The 27,082-nt window shown below is 43.5% G+C and overlaps 4 protein-coding genes across 6 annotated transcripts; 1 reads left to right on the forward strand and 3 right to left on the reverse strand.

The window, feature by feature from the left end:
* Positions 1 to 4,070: 4,070 nt before the first annotated feature.
* Positions 4,071 to 7,444, reverse strand: mrpl24 (mitochondrial ribosomal protein L24). The gene is made up of 6 exons (XM_030120900.1): positions 7,383 to 7,444; positions 6,964 to 7,227; positions 6,664 to 6,759; positions 5,835 to 5,938; positions 5,478 to 5,608; positions 4,071 to 4,521 (listed from the first exon to the last, which is right to left on the reverse strand). Exons 2-6 carry the CDS (start codon positions 7,144 to 7,146, stop codon positions 4,385 to 4,387), a joined length of 651 nt encoding a protein of 216 aa, XP_029976760.1. The 5' UTR covers positions 7,147 to 7,227; positions 7,383 to 7,444; the 3' UTR covers positions 4,071 to 4,384.
* A 2,001-nt stretch (positions 7,445 to 9,445) lies between these two features.
* LOC115409642 (hepatoma-derived growth factor) lies at positions 9,446 to 16,012 on the reverse strand. The gene is made up of 6 exons (XM_030120897.1): positions 15,555 to 16,012; positions 12,249 to 12,325; positions 11,979 to 12,117; positions 11,573 to 11,731; positions 11,268 to 11,453; positions 9,446 to 10,775 (listed from the first exon to the last, which is right to left on the reverse strand). The coding sequence occupies exons 1-6, from the start codon at positions 15,639 to 15,641 to the stop codon at positions 10,755 to 10,757; spliced, it is 669 nt and encodes a 222-aa protein (XP_029976757.1). The 5' UTR covers positions 15,642 to 16,012; the 3' UTR covers positions 9,446 to 10,754.
* Positions 16,013 to 19,331: 3,319 nt separating this feature from the next.
* Positions 19,332 to 22,624, forward strand: prcc (proline rich mitotic checkpoint control factor). Its single transcript, XM_030120888.1, has 7 exons — positions 19,332 to 20,099; positions 20,174 to 20,221; positions 20,450 to 20,935; positions 21,191 to 21,283; positions 21,386 to 21,532; positions 21,806 to 21,871; positions 21,962 to 22,624. The coding sequence occupies exons 1-7, from the start codon at positions 19,803 to 19,805 to the stop codon at positions 22,046 to 22,048; spliced, it is 1,224 nt and encodes a 407-aa protein (XP_029976748.1). The 5' UTR covers positions 19,332 to 19,802; the 3' UTR covers positions 22,049 to 22,624.
* Positions 22,625 to 23,433: 809 nt separating this feature from the next.
* mrpl9 (mitochondrial ribosomal protein L9) lies at positions 23,434 to 26,748 on the reverse strand. Of its 3 annotated transcripts, none has more exons than XM_030120885.1 (8): positions 26,510 to 26,748; positions 25,845 to 26,004; positions 25,624 to 25,748; positions 25,497 to 25,550; positions 25,283 to 25,384; positions 25,097 to 25,180; positions 24,249 to 24,601; positions 23,434 to 24,080 (listed from the first exon to the last, which is right to left on the reverse strand). In XM_030120885.1, exons 1-8 carry the CDS (start codon positions 26,591 to 26,593, stop codon positions 23,756 to 23,758), a joined length of 1,287 nt encoding a protein of 428 aa, XP_029976745.1. In that variant the 5' UTR covers positions 26,594 to 26,748; the 3' UTR covers positions 23,434 to 23,755. The 3 variants fall into 3 exon arrangements, with proteins under 3 accessions (XP_029976745.1, XP_029976746.1, XP_029976744.1); XM_030120886.1 differs by having other exon boundaries at positions 23,434 to 23,953; positions 24,194 to 24,601; XM_030120884.1 differs by having other exon boundaries at positions 23,434 to 24,601.
* Between the last annotated feature and the right edge of the window lie 334 nt (positions 26,749 to 27,082).

The following is a 27,082-nucleotide window of genomic DNA, read 5'->3' on the forward strand; positions in this document are numbered from 1 at the left end:
GGCCTTTGGTGGTTTAACAATTTGCATATTTCCAACACTACTCCTGTGTTGAGTTTGCATGTTCTTCCTGTCCCTGCATGTTTTTTTTTCAGTCTAATTCACTCCCACAATGCACAGACAGGTTTGTTCGGTTTAAGACGATTTTAGCTGAATCAGGTTTCCTTTTACAGCGGCAACATTCTACTTATCTACTTTTTCATTCAGAAAACATCTCTATCTTAGGCCTTTATAGATTTTATCTTTTTTTTTTTTTTTACCACAGTTTGCACCGATAACCGTAGGGAAATGTATCGCATCAACACAGAAAATAAACTGTAATTGAAATGACAATGTAAGTAATCATTGCATCGCCTACACTAAACTTTTGGTGCCTTTTTTTTTTTTTTTAATTTAAATGCTAACATCAACTGAAACTTGCCAGATCTGGACTACCACAAGACGCGAGTGCCTCTTTCCATCATTAAGGATACATTACAGTTTACTACAGCTCTGACGAGTGCAGGGTGCAATTATCCGTATTACTCCTGACGTCATAAACATGTCTTTACCAAACTGCTTAATGATAACAGCCTAATAAGGTTTGAGTCAACAGAGAAGGCTGCGTTTAACTCCACTCCGAGGGCCCAATGCCAAGTTCTCATTAGGATAGAGAGAATTCTTATTTACTGTTGTTTTCTGTAAAACACACATTCTGATGTATAATTGTCCATGTGACGTATATGAGTTTAGATTCTGAATTACGTGGGTGACTCGCGCTTTCCTTCCACAGTTTAAAAACATGCATGTGAGGCAAATTCATGACTATTATTTTCCCATAGGATTGAATAGGAGTGTGTGTGAGTGTGTGTGTGTGATTGTCTGTCCTGTGATGGTCTGCTGACTGTACGCTGTCTTCGCTCATCAGATGGGGTCAAACTCAGCGCTCCGAGACCCTGAGTTGGATAAAGTGGTATAAAAATGAATGAATAGACAGAATATAAAGAGAGTCCATAATAGAAGAGTACAAACATTATTTCAGAAGCCTTCTTTGTTTAAAATTACACAATATTGAGGTCCTATACTCAAAAGTTCACTGAGAGCTGACTAAATTAGACCGAACGCAGTTGAACATGCAGGCACGCCATGCCTCAGACCTGCATACAAGCTAATGTTTCATTTTCCAGCAGCCTTCAAAGCTCCAGCCTATAATTAGACGCTACCATTACATTGTAGCTCCACTTACATCATCAAGAGTCGAGAGCAGCCTTCAAGTGTCCTCAGATGTTGAGAAGACGCTTGAACTCCCCCAAAAAATGATCCTATCTTTAAAATCATGTTTCTTTTGTTTGTGAAATCTCTGCAAGTTTCCCACCGTTTCATCAGAGATTAGCTGCATTCATCTCAGCTTAAATTGGGACACTTCTGATGTGTTAGCGGAACAGAGATCAGCACTTCTGCTGCTGAAGGCCCCTCAGACGCTCCTCCAGGTGGGACTCATTACCGTGTGACTCAGCTGAAAACGGGAGAGCGCGGCAAGCAGTTTATTTTTATGTTTTCTTAATCCTGTCAGTGGTTTCACTTAACTGTTTTTACCAGCATCGCTGTCAAATCACCGCAAAGCTAAAAAAAATTACAAGACAGACTCTCCTAAAAGTCATTCTCCTCCGTGGATGTTGAAACGGTGTGTAAATGGAAACGATTCAGAGACGTGAAGAAACACAAAGACTCCACTTCAGCGGTGTTACTCTCCACCTTGCTGCAGTCCAGGGCTGGAATCTGTACAACACCCATGCAATGACAGGAAAGACGACCAGCAGCCTGAATCATTTTTCCTCCCATAAAAGAAAAAACCTCAGAGGCCTGTTTCCGCTGACTGGCTGATTTTAAGTCCCTCTTGGATGCAGGCAGACAGAGGCAGGATTGGATCGGCAGGGAGGAGTCTGGGAAAACCGCCGCACTCATCCCGGCAACGGCCAAACCGTCGACTTCCCATGCTTTCTGCATGATGCTACTGCGCTGACCAGAAATGAGGGTTTGGGGAGCCACCGTGAAACTCTGATGCGGCTCCATCATCCGTGACACATGGTTGTCTTTGTGTGTCAGCGCCTGGCGGCGAGGCCGGTTACTTTACCAGCTGGAGTTCTGGCAACCAGCTGACTTGGTCTTTCAGTGAATCAGTGTGCGTGGTTAACCAGCAGTGGAAAAAAAGAAGACTTTGTGGAGTTTATAGTCTGCTTCCCTCATATAGATGACTGATGAATACGCAGCAGGGGATCAGCTTTGAATGACTGGGTGTTTGGGGCTGTTAGGTGAAACATTACATGAAGGTATTTGCATGCGGTGAGTGAGAAAATCCTGGTTCGGTAACTCGCCTGGGAACATTTAGTGATGAGTTTGCATGTGAGTTTGTATTTCTGCGTTTCCTTGTGACAGGCTGTAATCTCTCGAGGTATTGATTTCTCTGCAAGGCCGCATGATTTTTATGAGACTCTCATGAATAAATAGACACTTAATATATTTTTAAAGCGAATGGAAGTTAAAATACATGACTGAGAAGTGAAAAAACTACTGTATGGGTGAAGAATCTGGCAATCTGTTCAACTGTTGAAACACAATTCTACCAGGTTCAGGTAATTCCTTTCCCAGCATTTTCTCTTCAAGAAAACAAAAATCAGATGATATCACTGTTATTTGTCATACATTTTCAGAATTGAATTTGATCATACTCGCTCCAGCCCTGGTTAAGTCTGAGTTTCTTACCAGTCTTGTCTCTGTTTCAGGTCTCTTGTCTCCCTGTCTGTCTCACATGACTCCTCCCTCATGTGCTTCACCTGCATCTCGCCCCTCTCTGCTTTATTTAAACTCACTTCCCTTTTGTTCCTGTTGCCAGATGATCTTAGAATCGTCACGTCTAATCATCCAGTGTTTTGACCTTATTGATTCTTGTTTCAAATAAAACCTAAACCTTTGATCTTTACCTTTACGTGTGATTCTGCATTTAGGCTTTGAGGGTGTTTGTGACGGAGTGTAATTCTGTCTGTTTAAAAATGGGCAAGAGAGTAACTTTAAATGCAGAACATGTCGCATTCCGGACAGTTTCAGTCGATAAGCTTTATCACAGAAATGGTCCTCTGGCGGTTCGGGGCACACCTTTGGCTCCTGGACCTTTCTTTTTTGTCCACAAGCTTTTTTTTTCAAAAAACAAATTATTTACCTCACAGGTGACAGGAGGAAGAAAAACAAGATGAATATTCTACCCAGTGAATACTGGATTAATTCATGCAATTATGAAGGATATATCAAATATATATATCTGTTTAAAAAGCCTAGCTTTGAGACATACACTCAATTCTTTTTATTTATAAACTTTTGGTTCAAGTTTGATTCAGTCACCATTTGGTTCTCTGGGTAGAATTACAATTTCGTCCCTCTTACTCTTAGTTTCAACTCCTGTTACATAAAGACTAACCAGATATTTGGAAGCGTCAGCATCTGGCCAGGGTGACCAGACTCCTGCTGTTTTTGTTGCTATGGATCACAACAGCCATTAATGGTAGCCTCAGTAAATATCATTAGGAAGTCTAGAAAACCAGCAGGACTCGCTGCTCAGGAGGTGTAATGCGGTTCAAGCTGTGTGTGAAGTGGGGCTCATCCTGCCACGCTCTGAGACGCCCCCGTTAAACTGATAGTTACATTTTCCTGCAGCCTCTGAGCAAATCGCTTGTGTTTCTTGGCTGTTTTCCTTCCTGTGTCAGTTTCTATTTTGGGTCATGAAATCATAAATGAGGTAATATTTGAAAGCCGATCACAGGTGAGTCAAATGAGGTGAAGTGTGTGCCGGTCGGCTGCTCCTCAGTCTCTCCACCGTTCCGCAGACGCATTGGAAAGACAGACTCATTTGTCTTTCAGTTTTGGAGAGCGGCTCGTCTGGGCTTCTGTAAAATAACGACTATTTTCAGCCTCTTGCAGGATCTCAAAAGGTCGCAGCTGCTACCGTTAGAAAATGTGTCTGAACCAAGAATAACAGCCCGATCTATCCGTGCCATGAGTGTGTGGTGGTGGAAGATGCTTTCAGCTATTGCTAACTAGGATCACAACAATATTTAATCCGCTTTATTTTCATCTCCACTGAAATGAATAAAAATCAACGACATCCATTGAGAGCAATATCATGAAACTGAAGCAAAGATGATCCAGGAAGCAAAGTAACAAAAAGCTGCAGATTGCAAAATCTTTTTCATAATGTTACGTTTTAAAGTCCATGTATCCTCCGTCCTCGTGGCTTCGTCACAGTCTTTGTCTGACTTGACCTTCAGCTTGACCCCCACCAGGAGAAGGCATGTCCAGAGTCCCTGTGAAAACTGGAGAGCGCCGTCAGGAGTCCGAGTGTCTCTGGCTGCTTGGGTCAGTACCAGTAGGACTTCTGGTGCCTTCGGTTCTCCTGGATCCCCAGTTTCTCCATGACCTCCTCCTCCAGGGTTTTCAGGGAGGGGGCGTAGGTCTTCTCCAGGGTGTCTTCAGGGCTGGTGTCTTTAGGGCCGTCTGTGAAGGAAAGAGGAGAAGATTAAATCCATTTTAAAATGAAAAACTGTGCATTGAAAAAGCACACATTGACCAAATATTCCGAAATGGCTGGAGATGGTCGGAACTGATCACTACATTTAATTAATACCACATTTTTTTAACCACCCTTTTGAAATTAAAGTGCAAAAACAGATTTTACCTGTAATGTTTTGATTTCTTCACAGCAGACTTTATGAAGATAAAAATACACTCAAACCAGCACTTTCAGACCTTTACTGTCATCTGAGACTTCAATCCAGTTCAGAAATTCTAATTTTTAACAGAAAAGGATCTGATGTGTAGTGATAACCACACACCCACTGAAAAAGTTGAAGTTAAATGTTGCTAAATTGTACGTTTCAGTGAATTTATCATAAATTGGAATTCAAGAGGAAATGAGAGGAGACATAGACCACTTTTGTAATTTGACAAAACTTCATGAAATTTGCTGTGGAAAAAAGGGAAATTAGAGAGAAAAAAGTGATCTTCATGGAATCTTGTGGCATAAATCTTCAGGCCAAATGTCATTTCCTCCATTCTGCCAAGACACAAAATGTAGAGTACCACAACCTCTCCAATGCATTATAATAATATTAAATTGTGGTGGGTTTAGTGATATATAAACAATCTGGTCTATGAAAGATTTTAAAATCCAAGAGTGATTGGTTGCAGTACCCCAGAATTAAGTACAGTGTAGCACTGAGACACATTTTCCTTTCAGCTCTGTCTTCTAGGAAACAAAAATACTTTTTTCCAATGAAAAATTCATCCACAAAAAAAAAAAAAAAAAAAACCCTTTTGTTTAACTAAAGTCTACACACGTTGGGAAAATAAGCAATCAGCTTTTTTAATCTGCCAACTGTGAGCAAAAGGTGGAACAAACCAGCTCCTGGAACAGATTCTCCTCCTGTGAAAACACCCAGGCGCTCCCTCACCTTTCCACTGCTGCGGCACGATGCCGTCTCGCCGCTCCACCACCGGTTTGGGAATGATCCGACCCGTCCTGAGCGACACCCGGACTCTCTCACCCTCCTCTGTGAACTTCCACTCGACCTCTGTGGGCTTTCTGGATGTAGACACAGGAGACATTTTCACCTTTGTAAAAGCTTTTTACAATCGATAATGCCGACCTGCAGTTTACTATTAGATTACTGTACTGTTACCAAGGCTTTTAATAACTGTGACTTTAATGTGAGAGGAGAAGAGATCTCAGACAGGCCTTCAATCTGTACATATTTCTAGAGTGAAAATGCAAACATCAGGTGAGTAAAGTATTGGGACGATGCCTCTACCTGTCTGAGGGGTCGATCAAAGAGACTTGCTGCAGCAGGAGGGGAGCTTCAGAGGCGACATATGTGCCACGGTAGTCATAGGTCTTTCCAATATACCTGTAATGCTGAGATAGGAAGAGAAGCAGAGCCATCAATAAGCCCAGCTTAAGAATAACAGGTGAGCAAACTACTGACTGTCAGCAAATGAATGATAATCAAACACATTTGGTGGTTTTATAAAAAACAGAAGTACAAGGCGCAATTACTATTTGTAAAATTTAATAAGACTGACAGAGGTTGATGGAAAGAATGAGAAAATGTAAAATGATAGCTTAGGTTTCAATAGTTTATAAGAACACTGTAGCTCTTATACTGTGACATGAGAGGTCCCTCTTGTGGTAGAAGGAGGAAAGTCATAGTCTCAGAAAATGAAATGGATTTGAAGGCATCCAATATGAATATGATCAAAAAAAGTGCAAAACACAAACCAACCAAATGTTATACAACGTTAACTGAATATTACAAATAAGTATTCTCTTATCTATACTGTTAAGTAAATATCAGCCTGGTACAGCATGTCCATGCAGACTTTCTGTGAATGCATGCTGATTTAAACTCCTTTCTCTCTACAGAGACTCCATGGTGTGAAGATTGTGTAAAATAAACCAATGTGTACTGCTACAATGTGAAACAATTAAATATGAACACAGCTGACTGTAATCCCCAAGAGAGATGTGAAATTGATAGACATACTGAAATTGATTCAACTCCACGATGAAACTAAATGATTCAAAAACAAAATGTACCATATACTTCCAGTGTTTATCTGAAGAAAATGCATCGTTCTTACTGTGTTTAGTCCTTGCAGAATGACCCAGTTTCTGCGTCTGAACACCTGGATCACTTTCCCCTGCTTCCCTTTGTCTTTTCCTGCAAGAATCTCCACCTGAGAAACAGGAAAGTGATACTACATTCATACAATTATGACAAAAGCATTGAAGAAACACCATAAGCATGATTCCAGCTACCATCAGCTAAGTATCAAACGGAGCTTGGCTCATGTTGAAGAGCTCACAGGCACACTGAAGCTGTCTGAATGTTGCAGGTCGTGATGCATTAGTGTGATCATGTGTGATTCCAGCTCTCTCACCGTGTCTCCTCTGAACACAGACCAGTCCTCGGCCTCCAGCGGCTCCACGAACACCTTTCTCCTCTTCTTCCCCGGAGGGTTCAGCCTCTTGGCGGCCGCGGTCCACGGCCGGTTGGTCCCGTACCGGTAGTCCTTGGGCACGACGACCCGAGCTGCCATCGCCAGGACCGCGGTGAGCCTCATGCTTGCAGCTGGGGATCTGGTGAGCCAAAGCCGGACAGCTACTCTGGAAACCTCCGCCTCACAGGCTAGGCTAACGTTAGCCTGCGGGATATCCAGCAAAAACACAACTTTAGAGTCGGTGAAACACTCTATATGGTATCAACACACACTCTCCTATAATGTATGAGACTGCTATTAATATGGAATTGAAGATATATTTAAAAACAACAACAACAAAGAGATGGAAAAGACTTTACCCTCAGTTGATGTCAATGTCACATGCAGCAGATCACAACATGATAGAGTCGTAGACAGCGCCCCCTGCTGGAGCGGATGATAACACACTCCGGGACTGCGCCCACTGCTGGAGTGGAGAACAATGCAACCTCTTCACGCATGCGCAATGCTCACATCCGCGCCATGATTGGGATTGCAGATATTCGTAAAAATACAATATTGGAGGAAAAATAAACTCACTGAGCAGACGTACTGGATGTAGACCTTTACACGCAGAGCGGCCAAAAATAAAACAAAACAACAAAAGGATGGCATTTTTCTGTAATGACAAAAACAGATCAAGAGACAGAAATTAACTCCACAAACACAAAGATGGGGAAGTGATTCAAATGAATCATCACAAACGCAGTCATCAAAAGTCATCACAATTTGTAGCAGACCTATGCATTAGTTTTTTTTCCAAACAGATACAAAATTCAAAAATATAGGTGGATAAAATGGAAAGGCAAAAAGCTACAGGAGAACATGCAATATGACCAGAAAATGACATGAAACAGCCATTGCTACAAGTAAATGCTCTGTGAGCACAAGTTAGGATCAATATATTCTTCACTGGATTTTTTTAATACACAAGCTTAAATTGTTATGTCCCTGAGAAATAAAGAGTATATATTATTCAATATCAACAGTAAAATATCACATGTAAAAGATTTAAACTGGTTCAGCCTTTATTTCTGAAAGGCCATCATTTCATCTTGAAAAAACCTTTTGGCGTATATGTTGGATCATCATGAGCTTCACTGTGTCAGCAGACTCAGCTCTCATATATTTATCGGTTCCACATACAGCAAGCTCATATTGGCCGCACAATGATCCTGCAATCAAAGATGCAAGCACAAAGAAGTAATTCTGTGTAGAGACACAATCAACGTTGGGAAGTCAGCTCTGTCCATTTGAGTCATATATAATAAAAGAAGAAACAGGGTTGGACTGAATAAACTGAGCACACACCCAAACACTCCAGTTAAAAACCAAAACCCAACCAAACCTGAAAGCCATCAGGGAACGTGTTACATAAGCGCATAAAGTAGTGCCGCCCTCACAGCCTCCGAGGCCAGACGGTGCTGCCGGTTCTCCGGGGAGCAAATTATTTGTGACAACTGCACTCAGACACACAAAAAGCTCCCATTGTTGTTTCGTACATCAGTATCAGGGAGGAAAATTAGGCGTGAGGCAACTCATTTGAACTGAAATGGAACGGTCGTTTTTCCCATGCACAGATGTTGTACTGAAGAACAAACACTGCAATTAACACTTAGAAAAAGGTTGTTTATGAGCAGAAACTTGCAGTAGTTTTCATTTAAAAACAAAACATTTTTACACCTTTTAGACCAAATAAAGCAACATGTTTGGGTAGAATTACTATTCACATCTTTTAACCATGTCCATTTCATCGACTTAAGTGCATAATTCCTTCAAATAATCAGGCGTCATTAGGTACAAACACAACAAACCCATTTTATTTGTAATCAACATGTTTATTAAATGAACTGGCAACTACAATAGTAAACTAAGCGGCAGATAAAGATGAATGGCAGCTTCTGAAAGTAACAGACAAAGCTAAACCAAAACATACTACACTTGAATTCCAAATGAAACCCTCGGAATCGACTAAGTATCTGAATTGGCGCTTTGAGCTTTGATTTTGAAAGTGAGCGGTGTGGTGAAGGGAAGGTGGCCGTCTTAGACACGACATTCAGAGAAATGTTCACTATGAGGAGCTGATCTTTCCCTTTTGTTCGACTTGATAAACACAAGGCAAATAAATGTCAAATAGATGACAGTATGGACATCCAGGTAACATGGTGAGAAGACTCCAACTCTACCGTCGAGTTCGCAATGATCTCTAATTTAAAACAACCAAAAACATAAACAGCAAAATCTGAAAATTTCTCAAAGGTATGTTTGAACAAAGCACATCTTTAAAACATCACAACAGTGTTTCACAGTCCAAATAATAAGACTACTTAGAAAAACAGACTCATCTTCCAGTTAAAAGGGAGGGGCAAAAACAAAACGGCAGAAACCAAGAGCTTTACAGATTCTTCACTCTGTATTTTCTTCTTCTTCTTTTTTTTTTTTCTTTTTAAAGTCACACTTTGAGCAGATCAAGCAGCCATAAACACTTTTTCAACAATACATTTCAGAGCTGGAAAGAAAACTGAATGCAACTATGTGTTTTTGACAAATACATCTCCTGTAGAAGCAACAGCAGCACTACTGTGAGCTAAATATGAAATTAAAATGACATTAAATTGAGAAAGCGGGTTCTTTTTTTTTTCTTTTAATAAAGTTTACTTGGTAATTTTCCTCAGAATAGTGGCGGAAATCAGTTTTTTTTTCCCCCTTGCATCGATCACAACTGCTCATTCCACTCGACGCTCTCTCTCAGTCGAGGTTCGGACGCGACAACATTCAGGAATGTCTTTCTGCTCTCGGCTCGTCGGCGAGAATTTAAACCTCAAAATGTTTCCTTCATAACTGGGGAGCTCAATATGTTCGGAAGCCAAGTCAGAAATGTACTGTGTGGGATCCTCGTGAAGTTAATCATATAGTTTGGTCACCTGCGATAAAGCAAACACACACACACACACGCACGCACGCACACACACACCAAAGCAACATAACCTGCTTTGCATAAAAACATCATAAAGCCAACTAGACAATGATTAATGGGGCAAAAAATAAAAAAACCCTCTGAAAGTGCAACTTATCACACATCCAATGACTGAATAACTGATCAGAATGCAGCTGAGGAGCCAGGTGATGCCAACAAATGTAAGACAGATCATCTAGAAACTGGAGCGGAGGGTGATGCTGAAGAGGTTGTTTTTTTTTTCTCTCTCTTTTGTGTAATATCTACATTTTAAAACCACCACATGGGAATATTTGCCCAATAAATGTATTTTATTGTTATCTAAACATTTCTGGTGTAATCGGTGTTTTACTTCCCGCTAAAATGAAAAATGTTTTGACACCTGTCATTCAGTCTTTGTAATTATGTAATTGCACTTAGAAATAAAAAATATATACACACCAAAATCCCATTTATAAACGAGCCCTAAAGCGCTCTGCTCAATTTTGTCTTTTCTGTAATCAGGTTAGCAAACTTTGTGTTCCCGGGATATATGATATCCCAGAAATGGCAAATGAAGATTTGTTTGTCTCTTTATACAAACATTTATGTTTAACGTTTTAATTTTTCCTCTTTTTTTGTTTTTTTTTTTTTCCCCACTGATCAGCTGAACTCTGGCGTCCTGCAGGTAATTGTGTCGATGCTTAATTCCAGAGAGAGACGTCAGAAGGTTCTGGTTTTCTTCCGTGAGTTGATGTTAAGCGCTGTCATTCGCTGGCTGCAGGGAGAGCAGAGAGGAGGATTAGATTTATGAGTGCAAGTCGAGAAAAAAAAGAAAAGAAAAAGAAAACAGCATGTATAATTGGACTAAATGTCTCTGTCTTCACCTCCACCTCAGACATTCTGCTCGCTGTGGGCTGGATTTTAGTCTCCGGGGGGGGGGGAAACAAATTTGTCCTCAACACATGTAGGCTCAATTTTAGTGCTCAGCTCAGCCTTCGCGGCTATAAGTGGCCTTGGAGCAGAGCTCAGTGACTACAGCAGAGAGCCTGGCAGTCCAAACGTGGGCAAAACAATCATTATGGAGCTACAGATGAATCTGCCTTTGCCACCTGAGATGCAGCTTATGATACAGGTTTATAAAGGACAAAGCCAAACGTGTTCGGCTGTTACAGCTGTTGCCATGAATTCCTCCTTGAGTCTGTTTTTGTTCTATGCCTTCATGTCAGAGCGCAGTGAGACATTCAGAAACGTGTAGTGAAGGCCTCACCTTGTCTGCTGTTAGCTGCCCCCCCGCCGGAGCGTTTTCCTGGGCCTCTGGTTTGGACTCGCTCAGCGCGGGCGCCGACGCCTTGGGTCCGGCCACATCGTTGAGCTTGGCCTCCGCGTTGGACTTGTTCCCGTCGACTTTGGAGTCGCCTTCGGCCTCGGTGTCCTTCGGCCGCTTGGGAGAGCCCTGTGAGAGAGGAGGGGGGAGGGGGGGAGGGGGGGGGGGGGGGGGGGGGGGGGGGGGCACGGTCAGCATCACTGTGAGGTTTCCTGAATGAACTGACAGACCGACAGGCGGACGCCGACCTCTGTGGACTCCTCTGCTTTTCGTTTAGCTCCGCCCCTCTCGTTCTTCTCGTCGATGACCAGGGCTCCTTCGTCCTCGTCGCTGCTGCCCTCGGCGTCTGCCTTCTCCGAGCCGCCTGTCTCCCCCGTTTCTTCTGAAGCGTTGTCCTTCTTTGATGACTGGAGGGACAGATTGACAGTGGGATTCAAACTTGTGTACCTCTGAGCACAAGCGCACTCCGCTAACCACCTCAAATGGGACAAAGAGGACAAACTGGAGGTATTTTTCTCATTTGAGGGTTAAAAGGTCTAAATTCAGTACACCATTTAAAGTTTTATATCAATTTGAGACAACTCGTTCAGAATTCATCAAGACTTTCGAAACATGTCATTAATTCCTTCATGCCATCCCACAGATCAACCCTACCTCGTAGCCCTCGTGTGTGACGGTGGGGTTATTCTCAATCTCCCAGAGTCCCTCGGCAAAGCCTTTCCTCTTGTTCGCTTTTCCAAACTTCTCCTTGCATTCGTCGTAGGGGAACAAATCCTTGGCCCCCAGGAAAGCCCTGCAGTGGAGAAACGTGAATTATTAGTGCACAATTTTCCAGTCTGTGTACGAGTGTGTTAAAAAAAAACCAATCTATGTCCTCACGATTGTCGAGGGCAGAAACTTGTAGCATTGAATCAAAGTACTCACGTCTCATGTGTCCCAAAAAAGAACACCTGGTACTTGTTTGAAGGCGACTTCACAGCTCCTTCAGGTAATTCATCGATCTGTGAATGAAAACAAATCTTCATTAAAGTGGATGCTGATTGTTCCAAACGTCAGTGAAATTCTTACAAAGGTAATTACTCAGTTAAAAGCACAGTAATTGAATTGTAGGCTGATAATTATATAAGCCATAAATGAGATCAAAAATAATGTTGAAAGCCATGAAACAAGCTGTGAAAGTTCAAAGTCACATTGCAATACTGCTTTTAATAATTAACTAATGCAGCAAAGGACATTTATTCAAATAAACCACGAGAACAGCAGCTGGATTTTTATAATTGAGCAGCAGATAGAACCAGACGTCTTCTGGTCAGCTCCTCAGCTCAACTTGTGGAACAATCAAGAAGAACTACTGACGAAACTATTTCATTCCATGGGTCTTTGGACTGCTGGGGATTTACTTGTTGCTGCTAACTGAGAGGTTTTTCCACAGTCTGCTCGACGACACGTTACCGGCGGCCATGAAAGCCCCTCCGGTGTGAACTCCTAATGAGCAGGGGTCAGCGGCGAGACCAGGTGGCGCAGGGGAGCAACCTTATGACCCGTGTGGTCAGTATAGGTGGGGCAGCGCCTGTGGTCTGCTGACAGGAGGCCAGGCTGATAAGGCCAACTGGCCAAAAAGGCGGGAAAAAGCACAGATAAACACAAACCCCAACATCGCCGCTGAGAGTCACCCGTTCTATTTGAAAATGCTCTAAAATGCAGTTTGTGATGTTTAGAAATGCTGAATTACATCATGTAGAAGAGTGAATGGCTGATCCACCGACCAGCAGCAGCAGCAGCACAGACCGAAGCCACAAACCACCGTTTCCTTTCTAACAGACCAGGCCACGTGCGGTTTGAGGATTACGTGTTGTTTTGTTTCCACATTTTTCCGATGCAACTGTCAGGAAGACCGTTTTTTTTTTTCTCTTCTTCACCCACCCTTTTTCCCTGTTATTTTTGTCTATAGTTGCATTTCATTATTAAAAAAAGTGAGGCTTTGTTTCATAGGAATGAACCAAATGAAGACCAAAAAAAAACCCAACAACAACAAAAAAAAAAACATGGTGCACACTGTATTATTATTATTTAAATTATTCCTAAAGAGAATAAAGTATGGAGTTCAATTTTTGTTATTACATGTTCAAGCTATCAGCTAAAATGATGGTAAAAATCCGTATAATAAAATGTATTCTGTTGATTTGTCAATCTTTGAATTCATTTAGTAACCCTGCTCCCTGAATGTACGTATTTTTCAATGATTAGCAATAAATTTGTTGACGAATCAAGCCTTTCAAAACCCATTAATGCTGAGCTGTAAATCTTAACAGTAGAGTTTTTATCCATCCCAGCTTCTTTGTATGCATATACACCGAGGCAAAAATGAAAAAGAGACATGCCACTTTCTGATATAAAAAAATGTATAAATTATAATGATATACAAATTTTTTGAGAGGCATTTCATATATATTTCTATGGTGTAATCTAGGACCGTATTCTGAGTGTAGTGTACTAAATTAGACACCAAAATATGAACTTTACTTCCTGACTAGTCTTAAAAGAGGGATGAGAAAGTGAGAGTTTTCTTGTTGGTTTGTTTGTGTTTATTTTAAGTGGTAGTTGGTTTACTGATGGCTCCTGCTCCAGGTTTTTAAAAGACCCACGAAAAAATACAAAACTATAGTTTACACACCAAACCATCCGGCCTGGGTTTGGACTGTGGGACGAAAAAGGAGAAAATCCAATGTACAAACTGGGAAAATATGCAAACTCCAAACAATGAGGCTTTGGTCATAAACACCACATCAAACTGTTCCCCAAAACATTGAAGTATTTCGAAATATGTGAATATTTAAAAAGATTTGATATTTTTTCATGTTCCTTTTTCACACACAGTCCAAATCCCACAATAACTGGCATAACAATTGACCATTTGTTGTCATCTTTTTAAGATGCACCTGCATTGCTTTCTTAACATTACAATACACCAAAACCCACCCCAAAAAACTTTTTATACTCGTTTCTGAAAGGTGTTGACTGCATTTATCCTACTGAATCTGAATGCCTTTTATCAGGGCAGGCTCTGATGGTACAGTGGATTGCCACCTGATCAGAAGGTTATGGGTTCATCCCCATTTGTGGAAGTGTCCTTGAGCAAGACACTAAACCCCAAATTACCTCTAATGGATTGAGCACCTTGCATAGCAGTTGTCTCCACTGGCGTGTGAATGTCAGCATGAATGGGTGAATGTGAGCAACACTGTAGAGCACTTTGAGGACTGTTAAATCAGCAGGAAAGTAGTGAGCTCTATTCACCATTCAGAGGTGTTCCTCATATTTAGACCACATCAGAATTAAACAATCCAACTTATTTCATATCAGATTGACAACTGAAGTCATTGATGATGTGAGTGAGTAGTTTATTTATAGCTGGATCAAAAGGACTGAGTAAAAATAAGAAAAAAAATGCTTGAGGTGTCTAATTGTAAATTTTGCATAGTCCTTCCTTAAAGCCCTCTGAGGCAACTGTTGTTGTGATACTGGGCTATACAAAAATAAATTGATTGATTGATTGATTGATTAAATGAGCCCTGTGATGAAGTGAAATATGTTGAATAAGTTAAGATTTACTGCTCGGATGATTAGGAAACACTGACCACCGCTGAGTCTCCACAGCCTTTTATCTCTGGTTTATTAGCCTGGACATCAACAAGTGAGGGCGGGAGGCATGTTTACAAAGTGCCGGAGCGTATGGCTCCACCAGCAGCTGCTGGCCAGCTACAACAAAAAGACTGTATGGAAACGAGCACGCAGCGGGGAAGAAGCGGGGGTTTCTGTGTCGCTGGCAGTTTCACGGTCCGCCGCTCGGACGACAGCGACATGGCCGTGGATCCGCTCGATTCAACGGAGGGCTCAAAGTTAGCCTAACGGGCCCCGCGGGGAGCCGAGCGGCGGCGGCGCGTTTTTTTCTCCGCCGGGGAACCGGGAGGCGGAACCGACTCGATGAATCACCTGAAAGAAATCTGACGGACGACGCTGAGCGAAGCTGCGTGCGTGCATGCGTACGTGCGTGCTCGCTCGCGCGTGTGTGTTGATGCTGGGCAACGTTAAAGCTAACGCGACCCGGCTAAGCTAACTCATGGAGGCTAACCGCCGTTAGGCCGCGCAGGTAAACAAGGGAGCCGAACGCAATGAAACACAAACCAAACCCGGCGGCTGCACTCGAGATAATAAAAGACGGGCGCTTACCCTGGCGGGCCAGTGGGGGTAGCCCTTCATTTTAGCAAACACCAGATCCCCGGGCTTGTACTCCTTCTGCCTGTTGGACCGAGGCATGTTTCTGGCAGGAATGGCTGGCTCGCGGTTTCAATGACTGGTGGTAGTTTTAGCGCGGCCCCGACTCCTCGGCGATCACCACCTGCAGCAGCAACAGTCAAGCCGAGCGGCGGTCTCTCATCCAAATCGACCAGGCGCGGAAAAAAACCTAGAGCCAAGACGCTGCAGACGCGACCCTCTCCTCGGATCCGGAGCAGTTCGTCCACCACGGGGTCTTCGGACGTCGATGCGGGGGTGATATCGTCACACGGCGTCCGGCTAAAAGCGGCGGATGGCTTGTTTATTTACGGTGTGCTCCGCAGCCCGCTGGCGACTCGTCCCTCCGACACTCCGGGTTTGAAATTGAAACCCGCTTCCTTCTGTGCAGACGCGCCCCCGGTGCCTGAAGCGGCGGAGAGCGCCCCCTCCGGCCGAAGCGCCGCAGTGAACGCAGAAGGGCTTCACTACGAAATTCTACAAACATCGGTTACAGTTTCGTAAAACTGAAAAATGTTTCCGATATTTCTAATGTTTCAACATATACCAGTTTTCACGGACATTCCATCAATGTAAAATACTCTGAATACGCAAGATCGATAAACTGCGCAAGTTGGAAACCTTCCCGATTGATAGATTGCTACCAGACTGATCTCTGGGCAAATAACGGATCCATTATTTGCGCAGATTTTGCAAATTGCACAAATACTCTTTGCTTAATCTGAAATCAGGTTAAAACTTGGTCGAGGACACAGTTCCAATCATCTTAATCCAGTCTGTATTTGATTCAGAGGTCAAATGAAAGCAGGTTTGAGCTCAGTCAAGCCATACCAGTAAAATGTTCATTTAAATTATTTATGACAAGTCTATTTCCATTTGTTTTAGTGCAAGGATGTATGATGACACTCTGCAAAATAATGTGAAATGTCTGAGCTTTCCATTTTGCTGTATTATTAATTAAATTGAATTTTAAAAAATCATTTTTATTGTAAAAGGGCCTCATATGACATTCTTGTTCTAACCTGTGTATCTAATATTTGTTTGTTTGCTTTTTGCTTGTGGGCTGCAAAGAGTGTGAAACAGGGGAGCTACATGTGACTCGCTGGGTACCAGTCGTCTGTCTACTCTCTTCCTAAAGAATGCAAAATCCACCAAGACTTCTTCTTGCTTGCTGCAGATCATCTCCCTATCAGCTGTCTTCTGCTCAGTGACCTGCACCATGCAACAGCCGCTTTCACTCCCATCCTGTTGACCTTCCCCTCCAACAAACCTGCAGCCTTTCCATCAGAGTTCACTCCACCATGCACACACTCTGTTCTCCACCTCTCGTGCTCCTTCTTTCCTACAGCCTGATCGTGTCGCCATCCTCCTTCCCATTTACACATCTGCGCGGTTTTACACTTCTTGGCCTTAATTCCTCTTCTCTCTCATGTGTTTTGTGGATTTGGAGAAGGTTTTCGACTGCATCCCCCGGAGTGCCTTGTAGGGGGTGCTTTGGGAATATGGAGTTCAGAACCGTCCAGTCTCTGTACAAGTGAAGCAGGAGCTTGGTTCACATTGCTGGTAGTAAGTGGGACCTGTTCCCGGTGCATGTTGGACTCTGGCAGGGCTGCCCTTTGTCACTGGTTCTGTTCATAATCTTTATGGACAGAATTTCTAGGTGCAGCCAGGGGCCAGAGGGGGTTTAGGTCAGGGACCACAGGATTTCATCTCTGCTTTTCGCAGATGATGTTGTCCTGTTGGCTCCATTGAATCGGGACCTACAGCATGCACTGGGGCTGTTTGCAGCCGAGTGTGAAGCGATGGAGATGAGGATCAGCACCTCCAAATCCGACGCCATGGTCCTCAACCGGAAGAAGATGGCTTGTCCTCTCCAGGTCGGTGGAGAGACTCTGGTCCGAGTGGAGGAGTTTAAGTATCTCAGGGTCTTGTTCACAAGTGGGAGAAGGATGGAGCATGAGATTGAAAGGTAGATTGGTGCAGCATCTGCAGTGATGCAGTCATTGTATCGGTCTGTTGTGGTGAAGAGGGAGCTTAGCTGAAAGGCGAAGCTCTCGATTTACTGGTCAATCTTCATTCCCACCCTCACCTATGGTCATGAGCTTTGGGTCATAACAGAAAGGACAAGATCCTGGATACACACTGCTGAAATGAGCTTCCTCCGTAGGATGGTTGGGCTCTCCCTAAGGGGGAGGAGCTCAGTCACCAGGGAGGAGCTCGGAGTAGAGCCGCTACTCCTCCACATTGAGAGGAGCCAGCTGGGGTGGCTCGAGGATCTTTTTAGGATGCCTCTCTGGGGAGCCATGTCCCATCGGGAGGAGGCCCCGAGGAAAACCCAGGACATGCTGTGAGTCTGAGACCAGGGACAGGGAGGTCTGGGCATCCCTGCTTACCCCCGCAATCCAGTCCTGAATAAGCGGTTGAAAATGGATGGATGGAAATTGTTCCATTTAATGTGGTTAATCCCCCAAACCGCTTTTAAACAGCTATTTTGTTCAAATCGCTCTGTGCTTTAACATAAAAACGGTAATCCTTAGGGATGAGGATTGTTTTAACAACTCATTTTGAAATGTGGAAAATGTCACAATAAATAAAAAATTGACCCTTAAAACTAAGAACCGTTCGGGATGAAGCAAAGTCCACCATTGTAAAGACAAGCCTGCAACCTTGGTCCAGCTTAAGGTGTTATTATAGTCACTACATGTTTTTGGTGCATAAATAATGACCGGCTTTCATTTAAATTAAAACAAACTTCAGTGTTTTAGCACTCTATTGCACGCATTTGAATCTATTTACATTTTTTTTTATTTTAAATATTTAATGACGTACACAGTGTGTATTAACATTTTTCATGCGGTGATGTTTGAATTCTGTGTTTTGGGGTTTATCTGTTCAACTCTGAATTTTAAACACAAACGTTTGTTAAAAACTTGTGGCATTAATATAAAATGTTAGCAATGCTGGAATATTCCCCTTAAAAACACAGTTTCTTTAGTATGTACTGCACAAAGGAGGGGCACTCTGTCCAATCATAATTGACAATCCATCATTTGATTTTGTTGTTAGTTTTCGTTATCATTTTTGTTAATGGGAGTTTGTGACATTCCAGATTTGTCACAAGGATGTGAAAAATGGAAACAAGTAATTGCTGATTGATTGTTCAAGTGTAAAGCATCTGAGCTTCCTGTACACTATTCAAATCCTTCAACACCAACTTGCAGAGTTGGGTTTTCTTCCTTTATAAACAGAGTTAATAGGTCAACTATGGCTGTATACTTCTTACTATTTAGGTTTTTTTCCTGTTTTAAGCCATCGAATAATCAAGACTTTGCTTTGTACATATTTCTAAAATTTTATATTGATCAATCATCAATCTAAAATATAAATTAAGTTAAGAAAACTACCTTTAGTGATGGCCTTGAATTTCACATTCATTGATTATCTCAGGAAAATATAATAAAAGTGATGAACAAATATGATTTACTTGAGCATTTCTTCAAAATGTTGAACTGTTTTCCACGTTTGCCCTGTTGTCTGACTGTTTTTCCCACTCTGTCCACTGGGGGCGCTGATTCTCCGTTGCTTGTTTTTCCCACTTTGTCCACTGGGGGCGCTGTGTCTCTATTGTATAACAGTGTCTTTTTCCATGTTGTCCACTCGGAGGCGCTCGTACTCTGTTCCTGTCTAAGCCGATAGTTTTAGAGAAGAAGAAGAAGAAAAACCTGCGCGGAAAGCTGCGCACTGGTTCTTCGATGGAGGCGAATGTTTTGATGGAGTCCATGGACTAATACCAGATCAGTTTGTTGGTAAAACAACACGCCGTTGAGCCGATCGGTGCCTTCAAACAAAGCAACTCCCGCCTCACGTGATGCTACTTCAGATGCGGTGGGAGTTTTAGACGAAATCAACTCGCCCGCGGCAGTAACCTCCATCGGTTGCTACGGTGGCCTAGCTGCTGTTAGCTCCTAGAGCTTCTCATTTAATCTGCTCATCTCGCATGGTTGATGTTTATTAATTTAACTTGGGTTTAGATTACCTTCACTGCAACGGTAAAGACAGGTTTCGTTTACCTTTTCGCTGCAGTCGGATCGTCAGTGTGTGGACGACTTTTTTACGAGCAGGAGCAGCGGCTATCCATGTTCACGGGTCTCTGCAGACATCTCACCTTCAGTAAAACCCGCAAGCATGTCTTTAGTCGCTTATGGCAGCAGTGATGACAGCGACTCGGAGGAAACATCAACCTCTCCCGCAGCAGAGAGCAGACCGAGGTCAGGAGGGCTCTTCTCCGCGCTCCCTGCTCCGAAGAAATCAGGAGCCGCGGCGAGCAGGGAGCCGAGAGCAAACCCCTCAGCAGGAAACAGCAGGACGAGCGATGACTCAGAGCCCCTGCCATCCAAAGGAGGATTATTTTCTAGTCTGCCTAAGCCCAGAAAGCGAACAGAACCTGTGAAGATCACGGTGCCACAGGTCCAGAGGCAGGATGTGAGTATAGATCTCTGCATACATGCTGCAGCAGCAGGTGAGATTAGAATTAATCTGTAATCTTTTGTTTGCAGTCTGACTCTGATGATGATGAACCAGCAAGAAAGAAACTACAACCTCAGGTAAGAAAACCTCCCACGTCTTATTGTTATTTTGGGGAAATCTGCAGTGCTCATGTACAGTATTAGATTATTTGTTCCACAAGTGAGAAATTGCAGATATAATTGTGCTTCTTAATTTTGTGCTTTCTCTGCTGATTTTTTTTTCCACATGTTGACTTGTCCAAACACATTAAAAACAAAGGCATTGCATCAACAGTATAATGTCTTCGTCTTTTGTTTATCCACCAGGGCGCAGGGTCAGGCTTGTCTTCGCTCCTCCCACAACCCAAAAACTTGACAGTAAAGGAGAAGGACAGACCTCTGATTCCTCACACGCTCACCAAACGGCCAGAATCTAAAGGACCCAAACCTGGAACCCCCGCTCAGGGTCTTATCAGTTCCAGTCCGTCCCCCTCTGCCATAAAAGCAGCAGCTAAGTCAGCAGCTCTGCAGGTGGCCAGACAAATAGCGACAGACGACCAGGATAATGAGGAGGACATCACCCCACAGAACTACTTTTCCCTTGGCGAGAGCTCCCAGCCTCTCCTGGCAGCGGTCCCCAGCTTAGACCCTGAGCCGGGAGCCCCCGCTGAGCCCCTGCCCTTGGCGGATGCTGATGAGCCAGGGCAGTCAGACGCACCTCTCGACTTCGGGGGGAATAGCGAGACGGCCGGAGCATGGGGTGGTCAATATCAGCAGTATCAACAACCTGCAGGCCCAGAGGATTACCCTGAGGTAGTAAAGGCTTCATCTTCACATGCACTGCTTTTTTTTTTTTTTTCCTGCAGATATTAATATATTATCTTTGGCATAGATTGTTTTAAAATGCAAGCGTGAATGCACTGGAATATCCTGCAGTTTGCTACATAGTAAGATGTCACATTGTAAAACCAAATCCTTGTAGATGTTTTTTTTTTTTTTCTCAGATCAGCTTCTACAGAAGGTAATAAGGAGCCCCAAGTAATCATTCTTTATATCTTCCATGTACAGGGATACTATAATGAGCCATATTATCAGAACCCGGACCCTGAGCTGGCAGAAGCCGAGGAGCCTGGAAACTCTGCCATGTTTGATGATGAAGCGGTAAAAATAAAGAGCTTCTGTCTCATTCAGCCCTTCAGTGCAACATCTGCAAAAAAAGAAATGTTTGGTCCTAAATTCTTGTTTTTTCTTTGAATCTTGCAGTTCATGCGGCTGCAGGGAAAGAGAAACAGGGGCAAAGAAGAAGTGAAGTTTCTGGAGATTAAAGGAGACGACCAGCTGAGCGGGAACCAGCAGTGGATGACCAAGAACATGACGGAGGAGAAGCAGACCCGCCAGTCCTTCAGCAAGGTGGCCTGACGCTCTTTTTATGCATTTCTGTGTTTGTGGAGTCCGACAACTGGTTTTATGTCAAGAGTGCTGAGTGCTTGATTTATTCGGCGTAAGAAATGCCGTTGATGTGTTTTATTTGGCAGGCAGAAGATTGTTGACAATTCCATGTTATTTGAAATCACAATCTGCTTTACCATTAATATCTTTTGCATAGAAACTAATGATGTATTAAGTTGTATAAAATTTAATGCATTTTAATGAAGCTATGCCTCTTCTCCATCTTTCATGTAGAAAAGAGGAGAACAGCCTACAGGACAACAGCGACGCAAACATCAGATAACGTATCTCATTCACCAGGTGAGTGCTGCTTGGAGGTCACACGCTGCTTTCAGCCGGTGGCAGCGACGTGGCGCGCAGCGCGGTTGTAACCTTCGTGTCCTTTTCCAGGCGAAGGAACGGGAGCTGGAGCTGAAGAACAACTGGGCTGAAAACAAGATGACCCGGCGGCAGACCCAGGCCAAGTACGGCTTCTAAACGTCACGGCTGTTGGACTCTGGTGACAGAAATGGAAAGTCGGCGCGTCGCAGTTTTAGAGTAGAGCTTTCCGGATCCCCCTCCAACCGAGAGGGAAGCGATCTGTTTAGGAACAAGTAAACAAACCTCGAAAGGAAACTTTCCTTCTGCCCTTCATCCTCGTGTTGGTAATATGCAGTTGTTCTTCTGCTCCTCACCTGTTTGATAAGATGTTCCTCTTCGCCGCTGCAATCTCTTTTCAAAACAGTAAACAGAGCCACTGAGCCCACACAACACTGTAACAGTATTTTAAAGTCAGCTGGCTGAGAAGTTGTTTTGGGGGACGGCGGCGGCATGATACATGTTTTCCTTTGAATGTGTACGCTTTCAGTTCATGTCATATTACAAGGTAAGACTTTTCCCATTTTTATAGTTTAAACATAACCCTGCAGATGTTCGGTTCTCTGGGAATCATGGGAATTTAAAGGTGCGACGTCCATATTTATACCATGATTTAGCAAAAAAAAAAAAAAACATTCATTAGTTTAATCAGTGACTCTAAATTACCATTTTGTGCATGTATGCTGGGTAATGGACTGGTGACCTGCCCACAGTGCACCCTGGTGGGATCGGTTCCAATCCATGACCCTCAGTGAGATAGTTATACAGAGGATGGATGTGTGTGGCAGTTGGATCTAGATTTCATATGTCCAAGTTTTTCTTTCTAATGTTACTTTAATTATGGAATCTCCAGAGAACTGAATGTTTTCCTGCTTAACTCCATTCAAAGTGAAAAATCAAGCCACTCTTTGAATTCTTCATTGATCCCAATCTAGTTATTTGCGTACACCTGGTGAGTACAGGAAACCTTAAGATAGGATCCATGTTCATCCCATCCTCCAAATGCATCATATCTGAAATGAGGCTCATCTTTAGACCTTCTCCTGGTGCAGACATCTTTTATTGGCGCCTTGACGTTTACCTCTGTTTATCATCCCTTAGGTCAATTCTTTGTCTTTTCCAACAGTAGCAACATAACCCCAGTTCTCATCTAAACAGATTTCATTCACCTTTAATTTTCTAAAAAAGAACAGGTGCAGCTGGTTATGTGAAAAGGCTCAGCGCTCCATCACAAGCAGTGTAAACTGCCTGCTGGGCTGAAATGAGTAGATTAACCAGCAGAGCTCAGATACACTCCTCTAAAGTCAGTAAGTGGCTGTACAGTCGGATCGATCCTTCCACATACTGAGATTTCTAAACCCTCCGCCACTCATGTGATGAGTCAAACGACTGTATTGGCACTCACATTCCAGTCAGCAGCCAACGTATCGGTGTTGCTGGGAACGTCCTGTTTATATACTTGTGTGTTGTGCTGATAAAGCTGAATAAATTTTAGATTTTTCTGGCTCCAAACACTTGAATTTGTTGTTTATTTCTAGTCAGCACTGCCTTTACAGCGACTGCAGATGTTGCATTAAAAAAACCAAAATGCTGGTTTAACATTTCTGTACTTCACATAAAAGCTTCCAGTTCCTCCAAAACAACACAGTTCATGTCAAAGTTTGTGAAAGTGAACAGACTGGATATGTATTTAGGTTCAACATAGGTTAGAAATTTATTCTTACATATAACATTTTAATGAGTCTGAAGAAACGACACAGTTTGGTTAAAGATGCCTTGAAACATTGTTCTGTGAATGTTTCTGGTGGGTAAACCGATTTCAGTCACTTATTTTTTTTCTGGGTTTTCACTCGCTGGTGCTGTTGTTTCTGGCGTCGTCTTTGACGGAGCTGCAGTTTCCTCATCTGCAGATTTTCCTGCTGCCTCTTTAACAGCCTCAGCCTGCAAGACTGCACTGGAAGCCGCTTTCAAAACACCGTCGTCCTTTTCTTCAGCGGCAATGTCAGCTGCAGGGACTTCAGCCGCTGCAGAAGCAGGAACGTCAACCACTGCTTCCGCAGAGATGTCAGCCGCCGCGGTTGCAGAGACATCAGCCGCTGCTTCCACGGAGACATCGGCCGTTGCTTCAGCTGCAGGCATGGGGACGTCAGCCACGTCAGCTGCCACGGCCTCCGCAGACACGGGGACGTCAGCCACCACGGCCTCCGCAGACACGGGGACGTCAGCCGCCACGGCCTCCACAGACACGGGGACGTCAGCCGCCACGGCCTCCGCAGACACGGGGACGTCAGCCGCCACGGGGACGTCAGCCGCCACAGCCTCCGCAGACACGGGGACGTCAGCCGCCACAGCCGTAGACACAGGGACGTCAGCCGCCACAGACACAGGGACGTCAGCCGCCACAGCCGTAGACACAGGGACGTCAGCCGCCACAGCCGTAGACACAGGGACGTCAGCCGCCACAGACACAGGGACGTCAGCCGCCACAGACACAGGGACGTCAGCCGCCACAGCCGTAGACACAGGGACGTCAGCCGCCGCCTCCGTGGCCACAGTGGCATTGGCCGCTGCCTCCGGCTTCCTCTGGGCTTTCAGCTGCCGTTGGTACTTGGCTGACATGTCTTCATATGGCAGGACTGAAATGGGAACACGAACTGTGTCCAGTCTGTTAACCTGAGAGAAAAGTGGAGGGATGAGCTTAGTGTCCGCTTCACACAGGTGACATGTCCGTAGGTTCAATTAATTATCTAAAGCAGTTTCAGTTTACCAGAAAATACTTATTTTTTCATGCAAACTGCAGCTCATTGTAGGTCTTACACATTTCACGGAATCAAATTCAGCTTAAGAATGTAGCTAAAATTATAACATTTACATGAAAAACAAGAAGACGGGAACAGGTAGCCATGATTCCTCATGAGCTTCATCTGGTGGGTTCCATGATTTGTTGGGAGGGAAATTTCTGAAAAACTGCTGCACTGATTTATTAAAGTAATGATTACCTGGCATTTGTATTTTCTTCATTTGACAGTTTAAATGGGCTATTATGTTGTGCAGTTTCTTTTATAGGTTCTTCTTCAGTATTATTTGGCAATGTAGAAGATACATATAAACGAAAACCTTGAAATGGTTTTGACCAGAAATGCCGTTCTCATAAGAAAAATGTCTTACCGTAATTTCACACCAGTAGTCACCAACATCTTTAGCCGACTCAAATGGAAAGTTCACCGTATGAGGCTGCGCTACGACTCCCAGCTGCAGTTTCAATAGAAGTAAAGAAAACTTGCTAACATCAGAATAATAAATTCTAGTAAACATATTTAAAAAAATTAGAGAAGAAAAAAGAGACAGCTGTACCTTCCTTTCCAGCTGTCTGATGACAACATCTTTGGTGATCTGGAATTCTTCACACGGCATTTGCCTGAAAGTCAGTTTGGATTTTCGAAGATACTCCACTGTCTGAAAACACACCAGAACTCAGATGGTGCTGTGTTGTTCTTTTCACAAATGATTAATTTACCAAATCCTGGCAAGGAAACCCTTAAGAAACCAAATACTGACAAAAGCTTACCAATTGTCCAGTGCGGGTTTGGGTTCTTTCCTCTGAACTCCCCTCTTGTAAAAGCTATGAGTGACACAGAGGAGTTACACACAGCTGTCTTGTGGACACTAAATGATAAAATGTAACAGTTACTCACTTTTAACTCCTCGGCAAACGTCTGTTTATTCTCAGGCGATGCGTACACTGCCAGGCCTTGAGCCAGCAGTTTATTTCGACCAATAGACTTCCTCACAAACACGGTGTCTCCTCGCCCACCCAGTTCTGGCACAAGAGGCATTGTTTTATTGTGTGCAAAGTAAACTCACTTTTTTCCCCAAAAACTTTGGGGAGCAACCTGAGGTCAGAGAATGAACTCACTTGGTACTGTCTCAGTCAGGATGAGCTCCAGTTTTTCTTGAGGCAAGTTCTTCTTGTCCTCAACCAGCCTGTAGATTCTGTGTCTTCGAGGGTGGAGCCTCGGTGGCCTGCCCACTCTGGACAAGGGCACCTGCCACCATCGCTCCACCACGACTGTGTTCTGTTGGTTGGGGAAAAGCACCGAGTGAAGTTCTCAGCAATGTTTAGAAAGCTATTAAGATAAAATAGATCAGGCGAAACAGAGATGGGTGACGCAGTTAATACAATTACAGAAATAAAGATAGAATTGAGATCAAGATCAAGGTGTAACTGCCTGTTTGCAAAATTTTAATGCTTCTAAAGCTAAAATAATACTAACTAAAACCAGTGCTGTATTTTGTGAGGGTGCTCATGGAAAAGCACTTGAAGGATCTATCATTTGTTAGATCGCGTCCATCACCCAAAAGTAGATACAGGCACTAAGATTGTCTTTTGTTAGACACATTTGTTGCAAAGAAATTGCCATTCTTGCGTGGATACACTCCAGTCTGTCAGTAAAAACCTTTTTTCATGATCGACACAAAATGCGCACTTCACAAAATCTGGTAGATATGGAACACGCAACGTGCATTATAGTGAAGATGACAACGTGAGAGACATTGTGCTCCGTGTGTGACGGTTCTGACCTGAGCAGCAGTCCCTCTGAAGCCCCTCACCGCCCGCAGGCTGAGCAGCTCCTGAAGGACACGGCGGCCGGAGGAGCTCCACATCTTCCCCCGGCTCCTCGGACAGGTTCAGCGGCCCGACACACAAATAAGCACCGCGTAGAGTCTCCGCAGAGTCGCCGCGGCTTTGTTTGTGCTGCTCTAACACCAGTATCTTCTTCAAACCTCGCTCAGTGGAGCAGACATGTTCCCAGCGCAGCGTGATGACGTAACACGCTTCCCCACACTAAGTGAAGGACCCCATATGACTGTATAGCAGTCCATTGAGAAGCATGACGAAAAAATTACACCTTTGTTGAAAAAAAACTTCACTATTCATTATAATTCGTGTTACATTTTTTATTCTAACTTGGTGGTTTAGTTTCTCACCTTTCTAAAACATGTGCTTTATTCAAGGAAAAAAAAACAGCAATTTTAATTCAATACCAATTAAAGGAGGTAATGTTGTGCAGGCCAACCACTTTACTCATCACTGTTTTATGAGACCACACACTAGTGAATTCCCAAAATGTAACATACCTGACAATAAACAAA

This window comes from Salarias fasciatus, chromosome 22 (genome assembly GCF_902148845.1).
Source record: "Salarias fasciatus chromosome 22, fSalaFa1.1, whole genome shotgun sequence".
Taxonomy (NCBI): Eukaryota; Metazoa; Chordata; class Actinopteri; order Blenniiformes; family Blenniidae; genus Salarias; species Salarias fasciatus.

Coding starts and splice junctions, on each gene's coding strand:
- prcc (XM_030120888.1), top strand. CDS start 19,803: ATGTCTTTAGTCGCTTATGGCAGCAGTGATGACAGCGACTCGGAGGAA. Junction 20,100..20,173: donor CACAGGTCCAGAGGCAGGAT/GTGAGTATAGAT, acceptor TTTTGTTTGCAG/TCTGACTCTGATGATGATGA. Junction 21,533..21,805: donor CCCGCCAGTCCTTCAGCAAG/GTGGCCTGACGC, acceptor TCTTTCATGTAG/AAAAGAGGAGAACAGCCTAC.
- mrpl24 (XM_030120900.1), bottom strand. CDS start 7,146: ATGAGGCTCACCGCGGTCCTGGCGATGGCAGCTCGGGTCGTCGTGCCC. Junction 5,939..6,663: donor TTCTGCAAGGACTAAACACA/GTAAGAACGATG, acceptor TTCCTATCTCAG/CATTACAGGTATATTGGAAA. Junction 5,609..5,834: donor TTGATCGACCCCTCAGACAG/GTAGAGGCATCG, acceptor GTCTACATCCAG/AAAGCCCACAGAGGTCGAGT.
- mrpl9 (XM_030120884.1), bottom strand. CDS start 26,593: ATGTGGAGCTCCTCCGGCCGCCGTGTCCTTCAGGAGCTGCTCAGCCTG. Junction 25,181..25,282: donor TCAGACAGCTGGAAAGGAAG/GTACAGCTGTCT, acceptor TTGAAACTGCAG/CTGGGAGTCGTAGCGCAGCC. Junction 24,602..25,096: donor ACTACTGGTGTGAAATTACG/GTAAGACATTTT, acceptor CTTTTCTCTCAG/GTTAACAGACTGGACACAGT.
- LOC115409642 (XM_030120897.1), bottom strand. CDS start 15,641: ATGCCTCGGTCCAACAGGCAGAAGGAGTACAAGCCCGGGGATCTGGTG. Junction 11,732..11,978: donor TCACACACGAGGGCTACGAG/GTAGGGTTGATC, acceptor CTGTCCCTCCAG/TCATCAAAGAAGGACAACGC. Junction 10,776..11,267: donor GGCAGCTAACAGCAGACAAG/GTGAGGCCTTCA, acceptor CTCTCCCTGCAG/CCAGCGAATGACAGCGCTTA.